Source organism: Leptonychotes weddellii, unplaced genomic scaffold, assembly GCF_054177405.1.
Source record: "Leptonychotes weddellii isolate Sample4059 unplaced genomic scaffold, ASM5417740v2 HiC_scaffold_180, whole genome shotgun sequence".
In the NCBI taxonomy this organism is placed as follows: Eukaryota; Metazoa; Chordata; class Mammalia; order Carnivora; family Phocidae; genus Leptonychotes; species Leptonychotes weddellii.
This window is the reverse complement of record NW_027764261.1, coordinates 80019-99091: the sequence shown is the minus strand read 5'-3', so window position 1 is coordinate 99091 and position 19073 is coordinate 80019. Positions and strand designations below refer to the sequence as shown.

General features: G+C 55.9%; 1 protein-coding gene across 1 annotated transcript; it reads right to left on the bottom strand.

Annotated features, from left to right (window-relative positions):
• Nucleotides 1–1009: 1009 nt before the first annotated feature.
• Nucleotides 1010–18962, bottom strand: LOC145718579 (transmembrane protein 43). Its single transcript, XM_081810095.1, has 12 exons — nt 18813–18962; nt 14425–14574; nt 13395–13529; nt 12643–12737; nt 11783–11832; nt 11441–11510; nt 10552–10622; nt 9559–9680; nt 9201–9275; nt 8601–8702; nt 5496–5613; nt 1010–3100 (listed from the first exon to the last, which is right to left on the bottom strand). Exons 1-12 carry the CDS (start codon nt 18822–18824, stop codon nt 2898–2900), a joined length of 1203 nt encoding a protein of 400 aa, XP_081666221.1. The 5' UTR covers nt 18825–18962; the 3' UTR covers nt 1010–2897.
• Nucleotides 18963–19073: the final 111 nt, after the last annotated feature.

Genomic DNA, 19073 nt, shown 5'->3' with positions numbered 1-19073 from the left:
TTATGGTCAGCTAAGAACACCTGCATGACTGAGTGATTTGTGCGCGTGTTGAGACTAAAGACCAGGTTTGGGTCTCCGGTAGACCGGGAACTCCTCATTCCACACGTGGAAATTTTTCTATGTTTAAGCGAGGAGAGCTGTTTCTTAACCTTTGACAGGAGCCATTAAAACTCTGAGCCAGTTCTCTCCAAGGGAAACAAACAGAACACTTGGGGTGTGACTCATCGGCAGCGAGAGCTTGGCTGGGAGGCTGGTGTGGAGAAACAACCGGGGTCGCCATGGAAACTGCAGGGCCTCGCGCTTCCGGCGCCAGAGCACACTCTGTCCTGGAAGGCAGCAACTTGTTCTTCGGGCAGATACCAGCTCATTGGAGGCGTGATGGAACAGAACCTCAGGTCTGAGAAGGAAGAGCAGGTTTTGGGAAATCACCTGCTTCAAACCTTGTCACAAAAAGTACACAAATTGTCAGCTCCAGAGTGGCCCCTCAGCAGCTGCCTATTGCTTCCGAACAGGAGGTAAAAGGGAAAAGCTGCTGGGTCGTCCATCAGGCATTTCGTGGGCTTGAGCTCATCAAGTCCCTGCCGCGGCGCTGTAGGGACAAAAGCCATTTTCACGATGAGGAAGCTGAGACCCAGAGATCGCAGACTCGCCACGGTCACACAGCCAGGACGTGGTAGGCTGGGCGCTGGAACTCGGGTCTGTGCCAACCTAAGGCCCGGGCTGGGGGAGGGTGTCACACGATGTCCCACTGTGGCTCCAGCCACCTCCTCTGACGCATTCTGAAGTTGGGGGACGTTTGAGTCCTTTAAATCAATCCAAAACTAAGTGGGCTTTGGTAGATAAGGCTTCTAAGTGCTAAAAATACCGAGTTGCCCTTTTAAGAAAAATTGAAACCTATTTTAACCACTAAAAGCTACTTAAGAACTGAATTCTAAAAATTCATACAGTTCTTAATTCTACGGCTGATTGTTTAAGATAGAAATTTCAAAAAAAAAGAGTAACGGCAAGGTCCTGTAAAAGCTATTTCGAAATTTATTTTGAATTTTTTCAAAAAATACAAAGATAATACAAATTTCATGGTTTCCCAAAGACTTCAAATATTTCTTAACATTCTTTTGCCCTTTAAAAACACTATTGAAATTCGTAGTAATTTAAAATCTGTACTAGGAAAAGTTACACAAACCAAATCCCACAGATTTTGTATGTAGCTACCACCTAGTTGTATTTATTTCCAGAAGCATCCTTTAAGAGTTGAGAGATTCAGTGACAACTGCAGGAGTGAATACTATTTCAGTTCTTAAGTCCAGAGAAGTCATCTCTGGGGCCGGCTGTTGTCGGTGTGAAGAATCTCAAGCCACACCACAGACCTCGCAGGCTAACGAGAGATTGTCAGGCTGCTAGTTTCAGGAGTTCCGATCACTTACTCAGCCACTGACTAATTTGCGAAAGTAGCTGCTCCCAGCCAGGCAGAACAAGTCCAAGTCATAAAAAGATAAAGGGTACAGGAAAGATCTTTTAAACCATCAAAGTGACAACATACTTGCTCTTTCAGTGGGGGTGAGAGGGGACGGGGTGAAGTGCAGGTAGACTGTACGTAGGAGTGAAGCTGCAGACGCGGACGTGACAGGAGTCACTCAGAGGCAGGTGCCGGGGCCCAGCGGCTAACCCAAAAGCCCCCACCCCACACCCCTCCACGAAAGGAATGAGGCCCGAGAGCTGCACAAGCCTCAGGTCAGGCCTCCGGCTCCTGATTCAGATTGATGGGGGTCACTCTGAGGGAGCCCACTTAGGATCAGAAAGCTTCCAGCCTCTTCCTTAAAGGTTGACTAAAAACTCAAAATTCATCTTCAAGGAAATCGGTAGTTTCTGAAGCCAAAGGATGAAAGGAAATGCCTTTCTCCACCTTGTACAAATCCCATCTCCTCCCAGAGTGGAATCCCTTGGCTGACACTGGCTTCAGAAGCATCTTCAGGCCTCCCACTGGCCCCGAGTACTGCCAGAGGTAACTTTTTTTAAGCCAGCACGTCACACCCTGGTGTAATACCTTCCTGTGCCTGAATTAACTTCAACGGACAGATTACAGGGAGTTTTTCTGTAACAGTCTGATTTGCTCATCATTCAAGCAGTGCTTTGTTTCTTTAAATCTTGAAATTTAAAGATTTTAAATTTCTTCGGGTAGCTTACCCATGAAGTGTAACAAAGGCAAACATAGCCGACGGGACCTTTGGAAGTCCTACACACGAACAAGTTCTTGCCAAACCATAAAATCCACGTTAGGCCCACCAAATGTCCAATTTTGCTCCCAGTGACCTCAGTGGTGGTCTTTTTTAAGCACCAAGGCGGGTTCTGTGCCCAGGCTGGGTGTGTGGCGCCCGTGTGTGGGGGGGTGCGCGCTTAGTCCGTCCTGGCGCTCAGCACTGCTCAGGGACAGCTGAGGACGCTGGCCCCGGGGGCTCACAGAGTGGGTGGCAGCTGGGGCAGAGCCCTGGCACCTGTCTCCAAGAAGGAGGGGCAGTGAGTGACCAGGCAGCAGTTCTGTGCGGAGTGTCACCAGCTCCCTGTGTGCAGACTTCAGCTAAGCGAAACACGTGAACCGGCCACACGCGGTCCCAAGAGAAGGGAAGGAAGCAAGGAGAAGGCCTGTCACACTGCCAGACAGGAGCTGCCTTCTGCGCTCCACAGCCGCCCGCTGGCAAGCAAAAGGGTGGGGAAGACGTGACCCGGTGAACACCAAACCTGACCTCCATGCACACTGCCAAGTCTGGCCCCTTGAGGAGCAGAGCAGGAGCAGAACCCAAACTGACTCGAGGTCAAGAGGGGCTGGGGGGAGGGGAGGGCGGGGGAAGGAGCTGGATCCTGAGGATCATGCAGGTGTGGGGCGGGTGCCGGGGCCTGATTCACTCCAGCTTTTTGGATGGCAGCCGCGTCCGAGCAATGATGATGGGCACCAGGGCCAGAGAGCCAATGAAGAGGGCCCACAGGGGCCGGTAGAAGAGCCAGCCGGCCGCCACGGTCAGCAGGGTCAACGAGGTGGCCACGCAGAAGGCAAAGGCTTTCAGGCCGATGTTGACCAGGTCTCGGAAGACAGGGAACCAGTCCACTGTGAGGAAGAGAAAGGTGGTGAGGCTTCCGAGGCCACCACGCTCTGTGTCACAGAGGTGAGCAGATCATTCCCGTCTGTAGATGAGGATGGGCCTGTGTTGCCTGGTCCGGGACAGGAGAGGGCTCGCGGCGGAAGGCAAACAGCCTCCTGTGAGAGCTGGAGGACGCAGGTAAGGCGTGCGCCCCTCGCCCCTCGCACCGCTCCCGGGAGCAGGCCGGTGGAAGTGCCCTGTCGCCCCTAAAACTATGGATGTTGCTATCAGTCTGAGGCCAATAGAAGACATCTGCCCGTGATGGTGGCACATTCCATTTGCTGCACACTCACAAAGGAGACTGGGCAGAACCTTCTGTGGGTGCCTGTTTGGGCTCCTCGGCCATTCCTGGAGGTGTCTGTTCACTCAAGTCATTACCAATTATCTCTGTGCCCAGCTCTGTGCAGGGCGGAGGGAAATAAGCCTGAGCCGGCCCCCCACCTCAAGGATTTCACCGGCTACTGGCCCAATATGGTAAAGTCTAGGATCCAGTGAATCCATCTGGACTTACACTGTCCTTGGCCTGTCTACCCCCTCCAGGTTGGCATCCCGTAGCTGACGTCAGTCCGTGGGGGGAACCTTCCCTCAGTTCTAGGAGGCCCCAGTGGTCTGCTGCCACTGGGTTTGCAGAGCAAGGCCTAATGCCCTGCCATGACTACAGGACCCTGCAGGCCACCTCTTGGCTCATCTTGGTCTGTTCCCACATATTGCCCACCTTGGCCCCCCTAATAAGCAGAGTTCGTGTTTTTGTGCATTGACATGCATCGGGCACTATGTGGACCATCTCCTCAAATGCTCGTGCCTGCCCAGGGAGGCTGGTACTGTTCTTACCCTCATTTTACCTACAAGGTCACCAAGGCCCAGGCAGTTCAACTTGCCCAATGTCCTGGAGCTAGAAAGTGCCAGAGCCAGGATTTAAACCCAAGACGGTGTGAGCCCAGAGCTGAGCTCTCAGTCATGGTTCTGAGCCTTGAGAGGACAGGGACCTTGTCTGTCCTGCTCACCACATAGTCTCCAGGGCCGAGAGCAGGGTCTTGCACACAGCAGGCACTCAATAAGTACTTACTGCCCGAACAGAGGAGTGAACGCGTGCTTCTGTCTTGTAGCTTCCCCAGTCACCCCACCTGCACTTCTGACCCCTCTGCGCTCTGACATCTGTCCTGGGTCTGAGCGTCAGCGTTCCAGATGAGGAGAGAATCAGAGGGCCCTCTGAGCCGGACTCCCACGATAGGGGATGAGGCTCCGAGTGGGGAAAAGGCCTGCCCAAGGTCACACAGCCAGGAGGGGCTCAGTGCAAAGGGAAGATGGAGGATTCTGATCAGATTCTGATCTCCCAAATGGTGCGCAAGATGCGGCTGGCTGTTCTGAGCCCAACTCAGCGGTCCAGAGAAAGCCTTGGAGGGGAGGAACTGTGCTTTTCCCTCCTAGCCTGGGAGGTACTGTGGCCAGACCTCTCCCCAGCGGGAGAGGGTAAATGGGGCAGAGGTTTCTGTGGGGCCCAGCACAGGCTGGACGCAATCATCGGATGAGCTAAAGGCTTGCATGCAAGTCCCCTGAGATGCGCCATGCAGCGTAAGTCCAGATGGATTCACTGGATCCTAGACTTCACCATATTGGGCCAGTAGCCAGTGAAATCCTGGAGGTGGGGGGCCGGCTCAGGCTTATTTCAACAGTGTGGGGCCAGCACTTACTCAACCACCCGGGGCCTCAGTCCAACGCCAGGTTGGGTCACTTGGCAACTGCTGGGCTCACGGGTGCCGACCAGGCCAAGTGAGTGGCCCAGCACTCTGCCTTGTGCTCCAACTTGTTGGCTGCCCCAAATCGAGCCCAGGTCTTGGGGTGGGGGAGGGAAGCATTATGGTTTGGGGGTGTTTCCTATTTGCCAAACATTCACAAAACTCTGCCCATGAGATGTGAGGTAACTGAAGCTGAGACAGGAAAGGGAACGGCCCAGGCGTCCAGAGCTCTGATGTAACCGATTCTGGGTCTGGCTCAAAAGGCTGGCTAGTCTCCTCGCCGTGCCCACTCACTCGTGGAGTGAAGGGCTAGGAAGGAGCAGGAGAGTTGGGGCCAGACGGACCAGATCCTCAGATCACAAGGCCTAGATCACCCTCCTAGGAGCTGGCACCCCCACCCCCACCCCTGAAGCACCTGTCTCTCGTGTCTGCCTTCCTCGGCCCATTCATCCCAGTGCCGTGCAGTGGGACACGGACACGGCCAAATGCCCGGTCTCTGCCCCGAGGATCACTGCAGCAGGCTGGAAAGGGCCAGGGGCGGTGTGAGAAGCGGAGAAGGCACACAGGCTGCAGGAGGGTGAGCAGGACCACCCCCCCACCCACCGACCTGTCTCCGCACACCTACCCAGGGTGTAGAGGATCCGGGTCATGAGGTTGAGGCCCATGAACATGGCCATCCAGCCAGCGGCCCGCAGGCCCCATGTCTTCATGGAGTTGCTCTTTTGTTCTCTACGGAACACCTCCTGCAGGACAAGGTGGGGGGCGGGTATCACACCTCATGTCTCTGAGGGGCCCCCAGCCTCCCCAGTTGGCGGCGCAGGTGCTGAGGGGTACATTCCACACCAAGCTAGGAGCTGTTGGCCGTTTCTAAGCAGACGAGGGGAGTTAAGGGCACCTCTCCCACCCAGGCCTAAGCGTCGGCCCGAGCGGTGCAGCACAGGACGGGGCAGAAGATAGCAGTGTGCAAGGTCAGGAGTCCTTGGCCCGCTGCGTCAGCTGGAATGCACCCGGCCCTCCCTACGACAGTGCTTCCTTTCTGGGGTCATTCACCGCACCCCCCCCCGACAGTGTCATGTGTGGTGCTTCACCTCGGATGCCCTTCCCGTGACTCCGGGACACCTTGCTCTCCGCGTGCCCCCTGCTTCTCAGCGGGCTGCCCTCTGCACGCTGCACTTCTGCGGCGGATTCAGTCTCGCGCCTTCCCCGCCAGCTCCATCCATTTCCTTGGTGCCTCCCGGCCAGTGCCCCCCCACCCCCCGGCTTCGAGCTGCAGCCCTGGGCCTTCCACTGCCCACTGTGCCGTCCAACACCGACCCTGCAGCCTCCCCCATCCCCCCGAACTGTTCCTCTCTGCTGAGCCCACCTCAGCAAATGCTACAGCCACCTCCCGCCTGCACAAGCCAAAACCGGGGTGTCTCACTTGGCTCGCTCCTCCCCGCCGGGACCACCTCCCATCCGGCCCATCAGCAAGTCCTGTCAATGCTGTGTCCCCATTTCCCCAAATCGCTCACCACCGTCACCCTCTCCCACCAGGACCACTGCAGAAGCCTCTTCCCCACTGGCCTCCCTGCTTCCACCACCTTCTCCCCACAGCCACCTGCCAAGGCCCTGCCGCCTGTCTGGGAGCAGGTCAAGGGTCCTCCTCCCTCCCCCGGGCCTTTGCACATGTGCTAGCTCTGCCTGGAGCAGGTTTGCCCCCAGTCATGCCTGGCCAGCTCTTACACATTGTTCTGATGTCAGCGTGAATGCCATTTCCTTAGAAAGCCCCCCGTCATTATCTAGGACAGTAACAGTAACAGCAGCTAACACTTACTGCCTACCATCTATTAGCTGCTGTCCTCAGTGCTTTCCAGTATTGCTTTACTTAGTCCTCAAACTAACTTCACAAGGTAGACACACTTATCTCCAGTGTACAGATAAGGAAACTGAGACTCGGAATAAGCGTATGCATAATCTTTACAACAACCAAATAAGGTAGGGATCATAATTCTTATCCTCCAAGAGGATAAACAACTGGCTTAAGGTCCTGTAGCCCGCTTGAGCTGGGGCTGTCTCCAGTGTCCACACTTGTCCACGCTGAGCCCTCCTGCCTCTGGGACTAGAATCTGGGTGTGCTGACTCGCAGGGTTCGGGTTCCACCTCAGGGCCCTCGCTACCTGTTCAGCTCAGGGCCTTCGCTACCTGTTCAGCTCAGGGCCTTCTCTCCCTGCTTGGCAGAGACCCCAGACACTGTGCCGGAGGCCCACAGTGGTCAGCCCGGTCTGAGCCTTCCCTCCTGGGAAGCTTGGAGGCCACTCCTCTCTGGGGAAACAGCTGGGAGACCCAGACCTCCACCTGCAGGAGGCTGAAGTGTGGGGTGGGGCCGGAGCTGCCGGACAGAAAGGAGGCTTGGGCAGGGCCTCCTAATTTTAGAAACTCGCTGAGAGCTGCCGATGGAAAGGGTGACTCATGCCCATCCAAGTGGGAGGTGGCAGCCCTGCCCTGAGGCTGGTAACTGGGTAGGTGAGCTGCAGCCTGTCACACCCTGGTCCTGGATAAAGGAGAAGGTGGGGCCCATCACCACCTGGGGCTGGGGGCTGAAGTGAGAAGGATGGCAGCAGAGGGCCTAATAATAGGGTCATAGGGCCACAGCCATGCCCTGCCCCCTCCCCACCACCTTTCCATCTCAATGCCTTATGGATTGAAAAGTCCTGCAGTCCTGCTCCATGCAAGAATAAAATTTCCCACCGGTGACACACTGTGTTCATCAACAACACAAAACGATTTTTCCATTAAAGAGAAGGGTTTCTGGGGTGGCTGAGTAGCTCAGTTGGTTAAGCGTCTGCCTTCGGCTCGGGTCATGATGGTCCTGGGATCGAGCCCTACATCGGGCTCCCTGCTCTGCAGGGGGTCCACCTCTCCCTCTGCCTCTCCTCCTGCTGGTGTGCGTGCACTCGCTCTCTCTTTCTCTTTCTCTCATGCTCACTCTCCCTCTCTCTCTCTCAAATAAATAAATACAAATCTTTAAAAAAATAAAAAAGAGAAGGGTTTCTGCCTAGAGAAGAGAGGCTAAGTTTTAGGGCATGCAACTGAACTAACTAATCAGCACAAGAATGGGACAAGGGTGAGGCATGACCCCCCCCAGTTTACAGACGGGGACAGGGTGCCGGCCCTCACTCCAGTCCCAGGACTCTGGGGCTCTAACCCCCCACCCCTCACGGGGAGCCCCTGCCCACTGGGCAGCCCTGCCTCTTCTCTGGGCGGCATCCACAGGAGTAATCCTGGTGCTCCCATTCCTGCCTCAGTGACTGCCTGACCCCCCATGCTGCCGGCTCTGACCCCTTTCCCTTCACTTGTGACACAGCCAAACTGTCACTCAGGGAGGCCTGCCCTGACCACTGTCAGAGTCAATCTCCCGTACCCCTGTCTGCTTCTCAGGGCACCCGCCCCCAGTTCACAACACTCAGCACAAGGGGGTCCTCACTCTTTGGTTCTTCTGATGAGTGTCCCCCCCGCCCCCAACCCCCCGCAGGAGACAGGAAGCCTGGGAAGGAGGAGTCTGCTGGGCCTCCCCTGCTATCCTTCGTGCCACACAGTCCGCTGCACGACTCTTACTCCTTCCGTTTCTTCCCCCCGCCTCTGCGCTGGCTGCGCCCTCCCGTGCGGGCACTTACTGAATAACCACGGGCAGGGAGAAGGAGGGAGGGAGATGCCTGCCCCTTGCTCACACAGATGGGCAGCAGCGACTCACCTCTGCTGAGAAGTCCCCGTGGTGCAGGAGAAGCAAGGTGTCCCCAGACTTGGTGGAGTAGGGGAGTAGCTGGTCACCCCGCTGCCGGGCGATCACAGTGACCTGGTCAGAGGCCTTAGCATCAGAGCTGAGGGCATCAGCCGGCCCGGCCCAGCACCCCTCGCGCGGTGTGCCCACCACAGGAGTGAGGAGATCCTGCCAGCCACGAGCCTGGCGAAGCCGCTTCGTTCCACGCTCGGGGGAGGACCTGGCGCAGCAGCCTGGGGCTAGGGCTGGGACTGCAGGTGACTTGGTCAGGCACCTGAGCCAAAACTAGGGCTGGGGGAAGAAAAGCTGCATGCGATTGGCAGAACTCTCACCGGCATCATTAGGAGGTCCCTGTAAAGCCGCAGGGGGACAGCCCCGTAACCTGGGGCCCACGGATGCCCACGGACAGCTGCGGGGCACACAGGGTTCCAAAGCCGCTCAGAGGTACGGCCGCATGCAGAGGGGGGTGCGTGCACACATGGCCTTGGAGGAAGGGTCCCGAGTGCTCAGGGCACTGCACACAGGGGAAGGGTAGGAGGCCCTGCCTGGCTCCGCCCCGGGAAAGCCGGTTACCACGTGAGCTGGACCCAGGTCAGGGTCATCGCCGCTCAGCCCCGCGTAGGAAAAGGACACGCGCAGGTCTCCGACCTGGGAAGAGAAGTGGGCTGAGTGAGGCCGGGAGCAGCCAGCCTGGGCCTGTGTCCCTGGCACCGTCGAACCCCAAAGCTCCCACGCTCTTCCCGCCTCCACACCGTTGCCCAGGTGCTCCCATCACCTTGAGGCTTCTCCCCTCCAATCTCATTTGGCCAAGCGGATTCAACTGAACCAAATCCGAGTCCCAAGCAGGAATGTGCCACCTGTGTGTTGTCCAAGGGGCAGCACTCCCAGGGCCCTGATCTCCGCTATGTGAACAGCCCATGCCCCTGCGTACCTCTGGATACTTGGGGTTTTCGCTATGGTAGAAGTAGTCTCCCCGGCGAATGATGTCCACATGTGGGTCCTCCAGCTTGGACAGGCTCAGCGGTTTGAAGTTGTCAACTTTGTCAATGAGGCCTGAGGAGCGTGCAGCGATTACAACAGTAGTGTGCAAACGAACATCGCCCCCCCCACACCTGCACACCCCTCAGCCTGACCTCCTTCCCACCGGGAGTGCCCTTCTCCAATCCCTCCTTCCATATTGCCGGCCCCCTCTAGTTTCCGCCTCCTCCAGGAAGCCTCCCTGTCCGCCATCCCGGCCAGCGGGAGCCACGGCAGCTCTGGGAACAGCCTGAGCCCTGCACCTGTTCTGCCTCGGATGCAGGCACCCGTCTGTGCCTGGCTCCCCGGCTGCGTGCAGTGCACTTGAGGCCGGGGCTGCCTGGCACAGCAGTCCCCAGCTGAGCGATAGGGCAGACGGCAGACAAGCCAGGCCTTGGAGCATCCTGGCGGAGCACTGGGCCTCCACCGCTCCTCCCTCACCCTGGCTACTTGGGGCCTATGTGTTTTCTCTCCCACCCCAGGTGCCGTCTTGTCCCTGGAAAGCCTCTTTGGAGTCACTTGGGCTGGGGGGGGGGGCTGTCGCCTGCAATGAATTGCTAGATGCCAGGTGGGGCTCAGAGGTGAAGCCCTTGGGGGGCTGCCTTGTCTCTACCACTGGCTCTGGGGCGCTCTGCTCCGTCTGGTCAGATCGGGCAGCAGGGCCTGGCAGTTCTCCTCGGGAAGAGCCCATGTTTCAGAGGAGCCTGGCTGGGGTGGGGCTGTTCTACACAGGCCCCACCTCCTGGGGACCCGCCTTCCCTCTGGCCCCCAGCCCAAAGTTCGATGCCGGGCAAGTGCAGGCTCATCCCACACTAGGGCAGCAGGGCCCCGAGCTCCTGGGAGGCGGCCAAGTAGAAGCACAGGGCCTCTGGGTGCTGCTGGCTCATCTGAAGGGCCAGAGACTTACCTGCCGAGAGGAAGAATCTGCCAATCTGGACGAAGGGGGCCGTTGCCGTGAACGACTCCACCGCCATCGCGCTGTGGGAAAGAGAAGGAGCTATTGGCAGAGCAGGGCGCTGGCCAGGAGCTCTCTGGGTCTCTCTAGGTTATGCCCGGCAGGGTTCCCACCCAGGGGGCTCCTGCAAATCCAGACCAGCCCAGGCACTGTGGACATCTTTTCACCAGGCCTACCCCCCAGGACGTTCCTGTCCCCCTCGCCTGAGTGGAGCACCCTCCTCCCATCTCCTATCCCCCAGAGCTTCGTACCTCCTTGCCTAGACCCCTACTGGCCTGTCCCTCCCCAGCCACCCGTTGTCAGATGGACCTTCTGTGGACTTCACACCCTCCCTGACCCTTCCCAGCCCCAGGGAGCTCCGAAACCCCCCCTGCCCCCCGCCCCCGGGGAACAGCCCTACCACAGCTCCAGCCACGCTCCACACTAAGCCCATCTCACCACCCCCGTGTCTCTGAGCTAACCGCCCTCTGCCAAAATCCTACAAAGGCCCACATCAAATTCCACTGCCTCCTGAAAGCCCTTCTTGATTGTCTTCCCACCCCCACGGCTGTTAACAAAATGCCTCCCTGGCGCTGGATGTGCAAGTCCCTTCAGGCACTCAGTCCAGGCCTTACGTTCATGACTTGTTTGAGGGGAGCCTTGTGGGCTCAGAAAGTTGGGTCTTGCTTCCATGTTCCTGGTGCCCCATGCAGGAACTGGCCTCAGAGCCATGTCCCAGACTTCCATCAGCTCAGGAGACAGAAGAACTCAATCCCATCACTCAGATGAGGAAGCTGAGGCTGGGGACCTGCGAGTGGCAGGCAAGACTGTGCTCAGTCAGGCCTGGGCACGCAGCTCTCACCTGGGATTCTTGTGGCCAATCTCTCGGTCAAAGTTTCTGCTGTTGACGATTTCTGACTTCCATTCGGTGTCTGTCACAGGGAGAGGGAACAACTCAGAGACCATGGTAAGAGTGGCCATGTGTCTTAGGCCCACTGGCTCTGTGTCCTGTCATCCAAGCCCGTGGCCACTCCAGGGCCAAAGGGGCGGCTCCTGAAGCCTCGCTGGAGGGATGGAAGAGCAGGATTCTGAGGCCTGGCACCCAGGGTTCCCGATGCCTTGTTCCATGCCTTCCCCAGGGCCGTCAGCCTCCACTGAGGGCAGAGACCACATGTGTGCAGGGATGGGGGGGCCCGGTACTCACTGTAGGAGTACTTTGTCTCTGTCTTCACCTGCCCATCTTCAGTGTACTCCCTGCGGGGAAAGCACAGGCAGCCCCAGAGTTAGCCTCTCACCCCAGAGTCATTCCCATCCCTAAGCATCTCCAGCTGGAAGCAACTCGGGGCGACCAGGTCAAAATCCCCAAAAGGAGCCGCCTTGTCTGCAGCAGCCGGGAGACAGAGTGCTTACTCCCCGCCACACAGCCAGCTCTATCCCTCAAAGGCCCACACTGGAGAAAAGAGCTTTTGTATTCTGAGCTGAAATGTGCCTCCACTCGGCCCACACCAAGGGCTGCAGCCCTGACCTCTGGGCTCAGGGACCTGGCTGCACCATCTGCACCAGGACAGCCCCACGGAGGCCCCCCCGCTGGCTGCCCTGGCTCCCCTAGCCACCTCCCCACCCCTCACTCACAGTCCATGCCGCTCAGCTCCAAGTGACCCCTGCTTGCCTAAGGACACCTGCCCTCAGACTTGTGCTAGAATGGATAGGACGTAAGCCAGGGCCACCTCTGCTCTGGCCTGGGCAAGAACACAGAGCCCACACAGAGGAAAGCACTATTTGCGGCCTGGATCTGGGCACGTGTCGATCCTGGGCATCCCCGGAAGACGTCCTCCACAAGGGGGCTAATTCATCCTCCCTCCTTCTTGGAACCACTCTCATTAGATTACTGCCACCTCCAAACAAAAGATCACTGATGAGGAATTTCGGGATAATCTGACACTTCTCCGACAAGATTTAATACTTTAAATTTCAGAAGTGTCAAAATCGAAAGCCACCTGCATCGTATCCTAACATCTGTACCTCCGTTATCCCTGCTTGAGGCTTCACTCCCCGGCACCTCACCTGGACTCCTCGGTTTCCACCCACTGGTACATCTCCACGTGCCGCCGCAGCTTCACAGCCGGGAGGTGGACCCCATAGTTTGGATCAGACAAGAGCTTTGAAAAGAATCACACAAGTCAAAAAAACAGAATACAGGCCAAGACTCACATGAGCCTAGGATGCCAGAGGAAGTGGGACTGGACAAGAGACAGGTAGAGGCCAGGGACAGGATGGAGACTACCATGGCTGCTTCAGGCAGGAGAGTCAGGTGAAGCTGCCTGGCCTAAGTCCTTCACACCCACTGCCTGGGGACCAGGAGTCTCAACAGTCCCGGCTCGGGTGGCACGGTCCGATGGCATGGTGCCAACAACAGTGTATTTAGGGTTCAAACAGGAGAGGTCCGATAACCAGAGTACCTTTCAGCCCTGCACTAGCCACACAGGCAGAGCATAATTGTTAAAGCACCTCCTCGTAAGGCTCCGGCCGTGTGCCAAGCACCATGCCAAAAGGTTAGCCATCTAATCCCACTAACTCTTAAAAGCTTCCCCCCACCCCCAAGGTTGTTACAGGTACTCTCTGCATTTTACAGATGAAGATGCTGAGACTTGGGAGTGACTGGTCCACATAGCTGTTGAGTGGTGCAGCTAGGAGTCACACCCGTGTGTCCATCGCCAGAGCCCATGTGCTCAAAATCCTCAACCAGACAACATCCAGCAGTTTGCCCTGAGCATCTGGTCCCCTGAGCAATGTGCCCTGAGCAGCCCCAAACCTACCTTGGACGTCCGCAGGGCCCCAATGATGTGCACCAGCCGCCCCTCATTCTCCGGGGCCACGCTGTGGATGCTGTTGGGGGACACTACAAGTGAGAGCCCCTCGGCCAGGGAGGTTGCTGTCTTCAGTGCGTGGCCCTGTGAGCAAACGGGAGTGAGGATTGCAACTCAGGTGTGGTTCAACACAGGTGGGCTTACTGCAGTGCATTACGGGAAGCATGGAGACTCATCTCCCCATTTTACAGTCGGAAAACCGAGGACCAGCAAGTGGCACAGTTAGAACTGGAGCCAAGGACTCCTGCTTTCCCAGGTAGCCCTCTTCCTGCTGCATACCCCACCCCCCTAATTCTCAGCACTACTCCATGCTGGGAACAACTGGTGCTTGTCTGTTGTGTGCCCCTTCCCCCATCTTTCTCTGTCTTCTCTCCTCCCCCCTCTCAGTCCTTGTAGTTTATATGGGCCCCTCTGTACTGCTGCCCCAAACATGTGACCCAGGCCTAGCCAAACAGAACATGGGTCCACTGTCCACAGGGATTTGTTCAGAGAGAGGACTGAGACGAGCCAGGACACTGAGATATCTCTCTGCAACTGTTGCTAAATTGATTTTGGAAGAGATCAGGCTGCTAAGCTGTTGGATGTGACCCTGGAGTTGCTGGGCCACCTTTACCACCACAAAAGGAAAAGCCTGTCAAAGAAAAATCCGTAAGAGAGAAAAAGAGGCAACAGATGGAAAAATGGAGACTCCTAGTGACCCAACATGAACACCTGGATCCAGCCATGCCTGAAGCTGTAGCTACCCCAGGATTTCAGGCAATGTGAACCAATTCATTCATCTTCCTATTTAGGTCAGTTATGAGATGGGTCACAAGAGAAAGAATTCTGATTAATTCAGCACCATTACCCTCCCTCCCCCCTACCCCACCTGTTGTAAAATTTAGGCCCTGTTACCACCTCTAGCCTCTGGATTCATAGCCTTTGCTTTCTAATACTGCAGGGATCCACACTCTGCACAAAGGGATGCCAGACATTTTACCTCATTGGTGAAAATTAAGTAGAAGGAGAGCAGGAAGGTCATGAGCCCCACAAACATCCCACCCGAGGTCTCGCTGAGCCGCTCCAAGAAGCCTGGCTGGGGGTTGGTCGTCGTTTTGACATGTTCTCTCCTGTTAGTCGTACTGGAATACTGAGGAAAAAAATATTTTAAAAAATCAAAATGAAACTTAGTTTTTTAAAAAGTAAACTGAATTTTGCTATTTGTGTATACTGTTCTCATTGAGTTTCAATTATATACAGTAAAATGCACAGATATTAAGCATACTGTTTGATGGGCTTTGACAAATGCTTACCCCACTTGACTGACATCCAGATCAAGATACAGAATGTTTCTACTATCACAGAAAGTTACCTTGTGCCTCTTTCCTGCCAATGTTCCCTGCTCCCCAGCCCCTAGTGGTAACAACTATTTGAATTTGTATCATTATAGGTTAGTTTTGCCTCTTATGGAACCCGATAGAAATGGGGCCATCATACAGCACCAGCTCTTTTCTGTCCAGATTCTGAGGAGGGTCATCTATACTGTGGGGTATAGTGGTAGCTCATTCCCTTACATGGCCGAGTAGTACTCCATCTAGGAGTATACCACGTAAGTTGCCTCGGTCACCAGTGGGTGGGTATTTTGGTTGTTTCCAGTTTTTAGCTTTTACAAACAATGCTTCTATGAACATTCCTGTACAAGTCCTTATGAAGACCTGTGCTTTCATTTCCCTTGGGTATTGGGTAATGCATACCAACGTAGGAGTGAAATTGCTGGATCACAGGGACGATGTATGTTTTTAAGAAACTGCCAAACTGCTTTACAAAGAGGTTATTAGACATATATTATTAATTCAATTCATCAAACGGTGGCTCGGCTTCCCAAGGGCCATGCAGGGTCTTGTAGGGGTGAGGCAAGGAGACAACAGGCTGCAGGGCCATCGAGTGGCAGGCACAAACAGTACTAAGCCATGCTGAGTGCTTGGTGAGGAGCAGATCCTGTGCCAAACAGGGGACCCCTTCCGGCTGGGGGATCACAGCAGGCTCCCCAGAGGAGGCGGCATTTGATTGGGATCTCAGAGGCAGACTCTGGAGTAAGGGCATCCTTAGCAGGGGGAACTGTCTGAGCAGTGGTGAGGGAAGTGCTTCCAGGAGCAGAGCTGCCTATCTGCTCTGGCTGGGTTTGGGGAGGCCTGGGTGGAGGGAACTGAGGGCAGCTAGACACATCCAGGCAGGTTCATGAGAGGCCTCAAGCTCCAGCGTCAGGGGGTCAAGTTTTATCCAACCAATAACAGAAGCATGGTTTGAAGTGTGTCCACTGCTGACTGAGTATCACCGTTAAGGGCAGAATTCCAGAGCCAGAAGGAGTGGGTTTCAATTCAAGCTATGGGATCTTGGGTGAGCAATTGACCCCTTTATGCCGTCCATTTCCTCATCAGTAAAATGGGGATAAAAACCCAGTACACAGGGTTCTGGTGAGAACCAAAGGACTTAATTATCAGACAGTTCAGTGCCTAGGACATAGGACGTAATGCACAGGCGCTAAGGGTGGGAATGTTAACAGCTTTCTTTGCAACTGACACCAAGACTGGTGCCATCGCTGGGGGTAAGCTGACAAAAGTCACAAAGGTGTAAAGCGGTTCTGAGACGTGCACTCAGAGTGAGCCAAGTTCCTGGCACAGGGGGCCAGAGGAGAGATTCAGGTTAGTCTCTGCCTGAATAAGGCTGATGCCATATTCTCTGACTGTCCCCCAATGTCCCCAGCCCAGGCCTGCCAGAGTCCAGATGTCCATTAGATTCAGAAATGGTCTTAACTTTCCATATCATTGGGAAACATCAGTAGAGCAGTTCACTGCCGGCAGGGAGGTGACCATCAACCATCGAATGATGACAACGGCAACATTCCAGTCTATCACAGGCCAATCACAGGCAAGCTATCGCTACCCCATTTCACAGATGAGAAAACAGAGGCTCATCAGTTAAGTCATCAGCCCAGATCACTCAGCCTCTAAGAGGGAGAATTAAGTTTCATATCTGGACAGAACAGAGGCCACTCTCCTACCACTTTGCTCCAAGCCTCATTCCTCACTTCTTGGGCTGTAAGGAGAGCTGAACACTGGGAGCCAGCTGCAGAGAGTGGCAGGAAAAGGAGCCCGTCCTGCTATTAGCAGCACAGCCCCAAACTTGGAAGCCAGAAGGCATAACTTCCTTCTGGGCCTCCCCTCAGCATACATCTAGGAGCCAACGTCAAAGAGAGGAGCTCATGGAAGGCCTTGGAGGGAAGAAAGAAAGGCACAGGAGGGTATATCTCAGTCTACAGGAAGGGTAGGCTGGGTAGTGACAGGACACACTCGGCCCACATTCCAAAACAAAATCCCAGTAAACATGGAGGGTCTTGGAATGGAGGATGATGGTGATTTCCTCCACCCATATCTCACTACCGGACTATTTCCCTAGCCTGAGGGCGACCCTCCAGTGCCTCTCTTCTTCCCCTCAAGGCCATCTTTGAGCCCCTTATCTTGATGTTGGCTCCTTGATAGGTGTTGAATACATACAGGTGTCCTCAGTAAGCACTCTAGGCTAAGGAGCAAAGAGCAACGAGTGATGGTACAGAGGTTGATACACAGGCCCTGAAAATTACTTGCTGTGTAACCCTGCATTAGTTGCTCTACCTCTCTGATCCAGTTTACTCACATATAATATGGAGATGGTTCACAGTACCTCTGTCACAGGGCACTTTTGCTGTTATACCAGTTAAGAAATTCTGTCACCTCCCTGCTCCACCCCACCATCTTCAGATCTTTCCTCCTCACCGGGCCTGGTGGCTCCTGTAAACATGCACCCAGCTCCTGGATGACTCAACAAAGGTTTGACTGCAGAAGATACCCACATTCATACACATTCCTTGGCAAAGGTCAGGTGCCAATGTACCCAAGACAGTCTCTCCCCACCAGGGCCATCTGTGTCAGACTGTGAACATAGATTTTTTTTCATGTATTAAGCACCCTCTATGCACCAGGCACTGTGCTAAGCACAGGCTGACTCCCTTAAACTTCGCACTAACAGATGCCACGAAGAAACACAAACCCAGAGTGATTAAGGCCACACAGCTTCTAAGAGGAAGAAACTGGATTTGCCCCCAGGTCTGCCTGACTCCAAAGCCTGCTGTCTTCAGCATCTTCCCATGAAGTAGCTGGCCAAGCTGGACAAGTGCCTTCACCTACTGGGGAAATTGTCCATCTGTAAAACATGGTATGGGGGCAGACAGGAGTCTACCTCTGGGGGCAGGCTGGTCTCCTGATTGTCCTCTCCCCTGGCAGACCCTGGGTCTCGGACCACCTCTGAGGCTTTTCTAGGTGCAGCATTCACAGTTTCTAGGTCTCCCAGACAACTCCAATTGAGGCGGAGCACGCTAGGGCTGTCAGTGATATAAATCCTCCTCTCCAAGGGTGTGGGGGGCAGAGAGGGCTCTTGGGGACAGAGGAGGGGCTGGAAGGAGAGTGTAACAGGCCAGGGGAGAGTGGCTAGGACACTCCACCAAAGTAGGAGGGAGGGAGTGTCCTGGGGCTGGCAGGGCACCAGGGCTGGCTCCAGAAGCGCTTTCACAGAGGAGGGGAGTGGTGAGTCACCAGACTCTCCCACACCCAGCACCCTGGTGGGAGGTGCTGTTCGGTTGTTGAATGAATGTTGGGCTTAAATCTTAAATGGAAAGGTTCCCGAGACAGGCTGGCTGCAGGGACAAACAGCCAGAAGGCTTTTGAAGGGAACCACCTTCAGCCATGGCCTCTCTAACCAAACACACCTAGGAGGACAAGGGCCCTGCCGGGCAGTGGGGAAACGCTCCCTCTCACGGTCATCCTAACTCCTCCGTTCCCAATCTCGCCCGCACCCCTTTGCAGCATCACAGCCTCGGTTTACATGCTTCCCTAGGGCGTGGAGCTCCCTGTCCGCCCGCACAGTCCTGTCTTGTCAGTTGATGGGACAGCTCCACCTGAGCGGTATCGGCTTCCCCACCCTTCCCGCGGACTGGCCCCCTCGGAAGTCGCGTCCCGCTCTCACAGCCCGTAAATGAGAAGCCCAAGGGCCCAGGCGGGAACTGATAATGAAAGGAGGGGCTGCGAGAAGGCGCCTAGCACAAGGAGACCCCAATGCCGGGAACAACAGCTCCTGAGTCTCCCCCCCCGCAAACGTGCGGCCCGACGAGGAGGTCCGGACAGACCAAGAGAGGTGAACGGACGGGCTAGCTGCCAAGAAGCCGGAACAAGGGCATGCAGAGGGAGATGGGGCTGGCCGCACAGACGAGGGGCAGGCAGGCAAGATGGACCCAGGCGGCCCCTTCGGGGACATGGGTAAGTATGGGTGGGGTCCGGCAGACCAGGAGACACTCACGTTCGCTGCCATGGTGGGACCAGGCTGGGCGCTCACCCTCGCTCTGCTCAGCTATGTAAGGGCTTGACGGCCTGAGTGCAGAGGCCAGCGGTCTCTCGCCCGACGAGGAGCTGCGAAAATCCGCGTGAATCCTAGAACCAGGGAGGACGTGCAAAAGTTGCCGCCCCGTGAGCCACAGCTTTTCTGCTCATGCGCGCCGCAGGGCCTCCTGGAAAATGTAGTCCGGGATCAGGCGCTTTAGCCACTAAGTTGCAACACGCA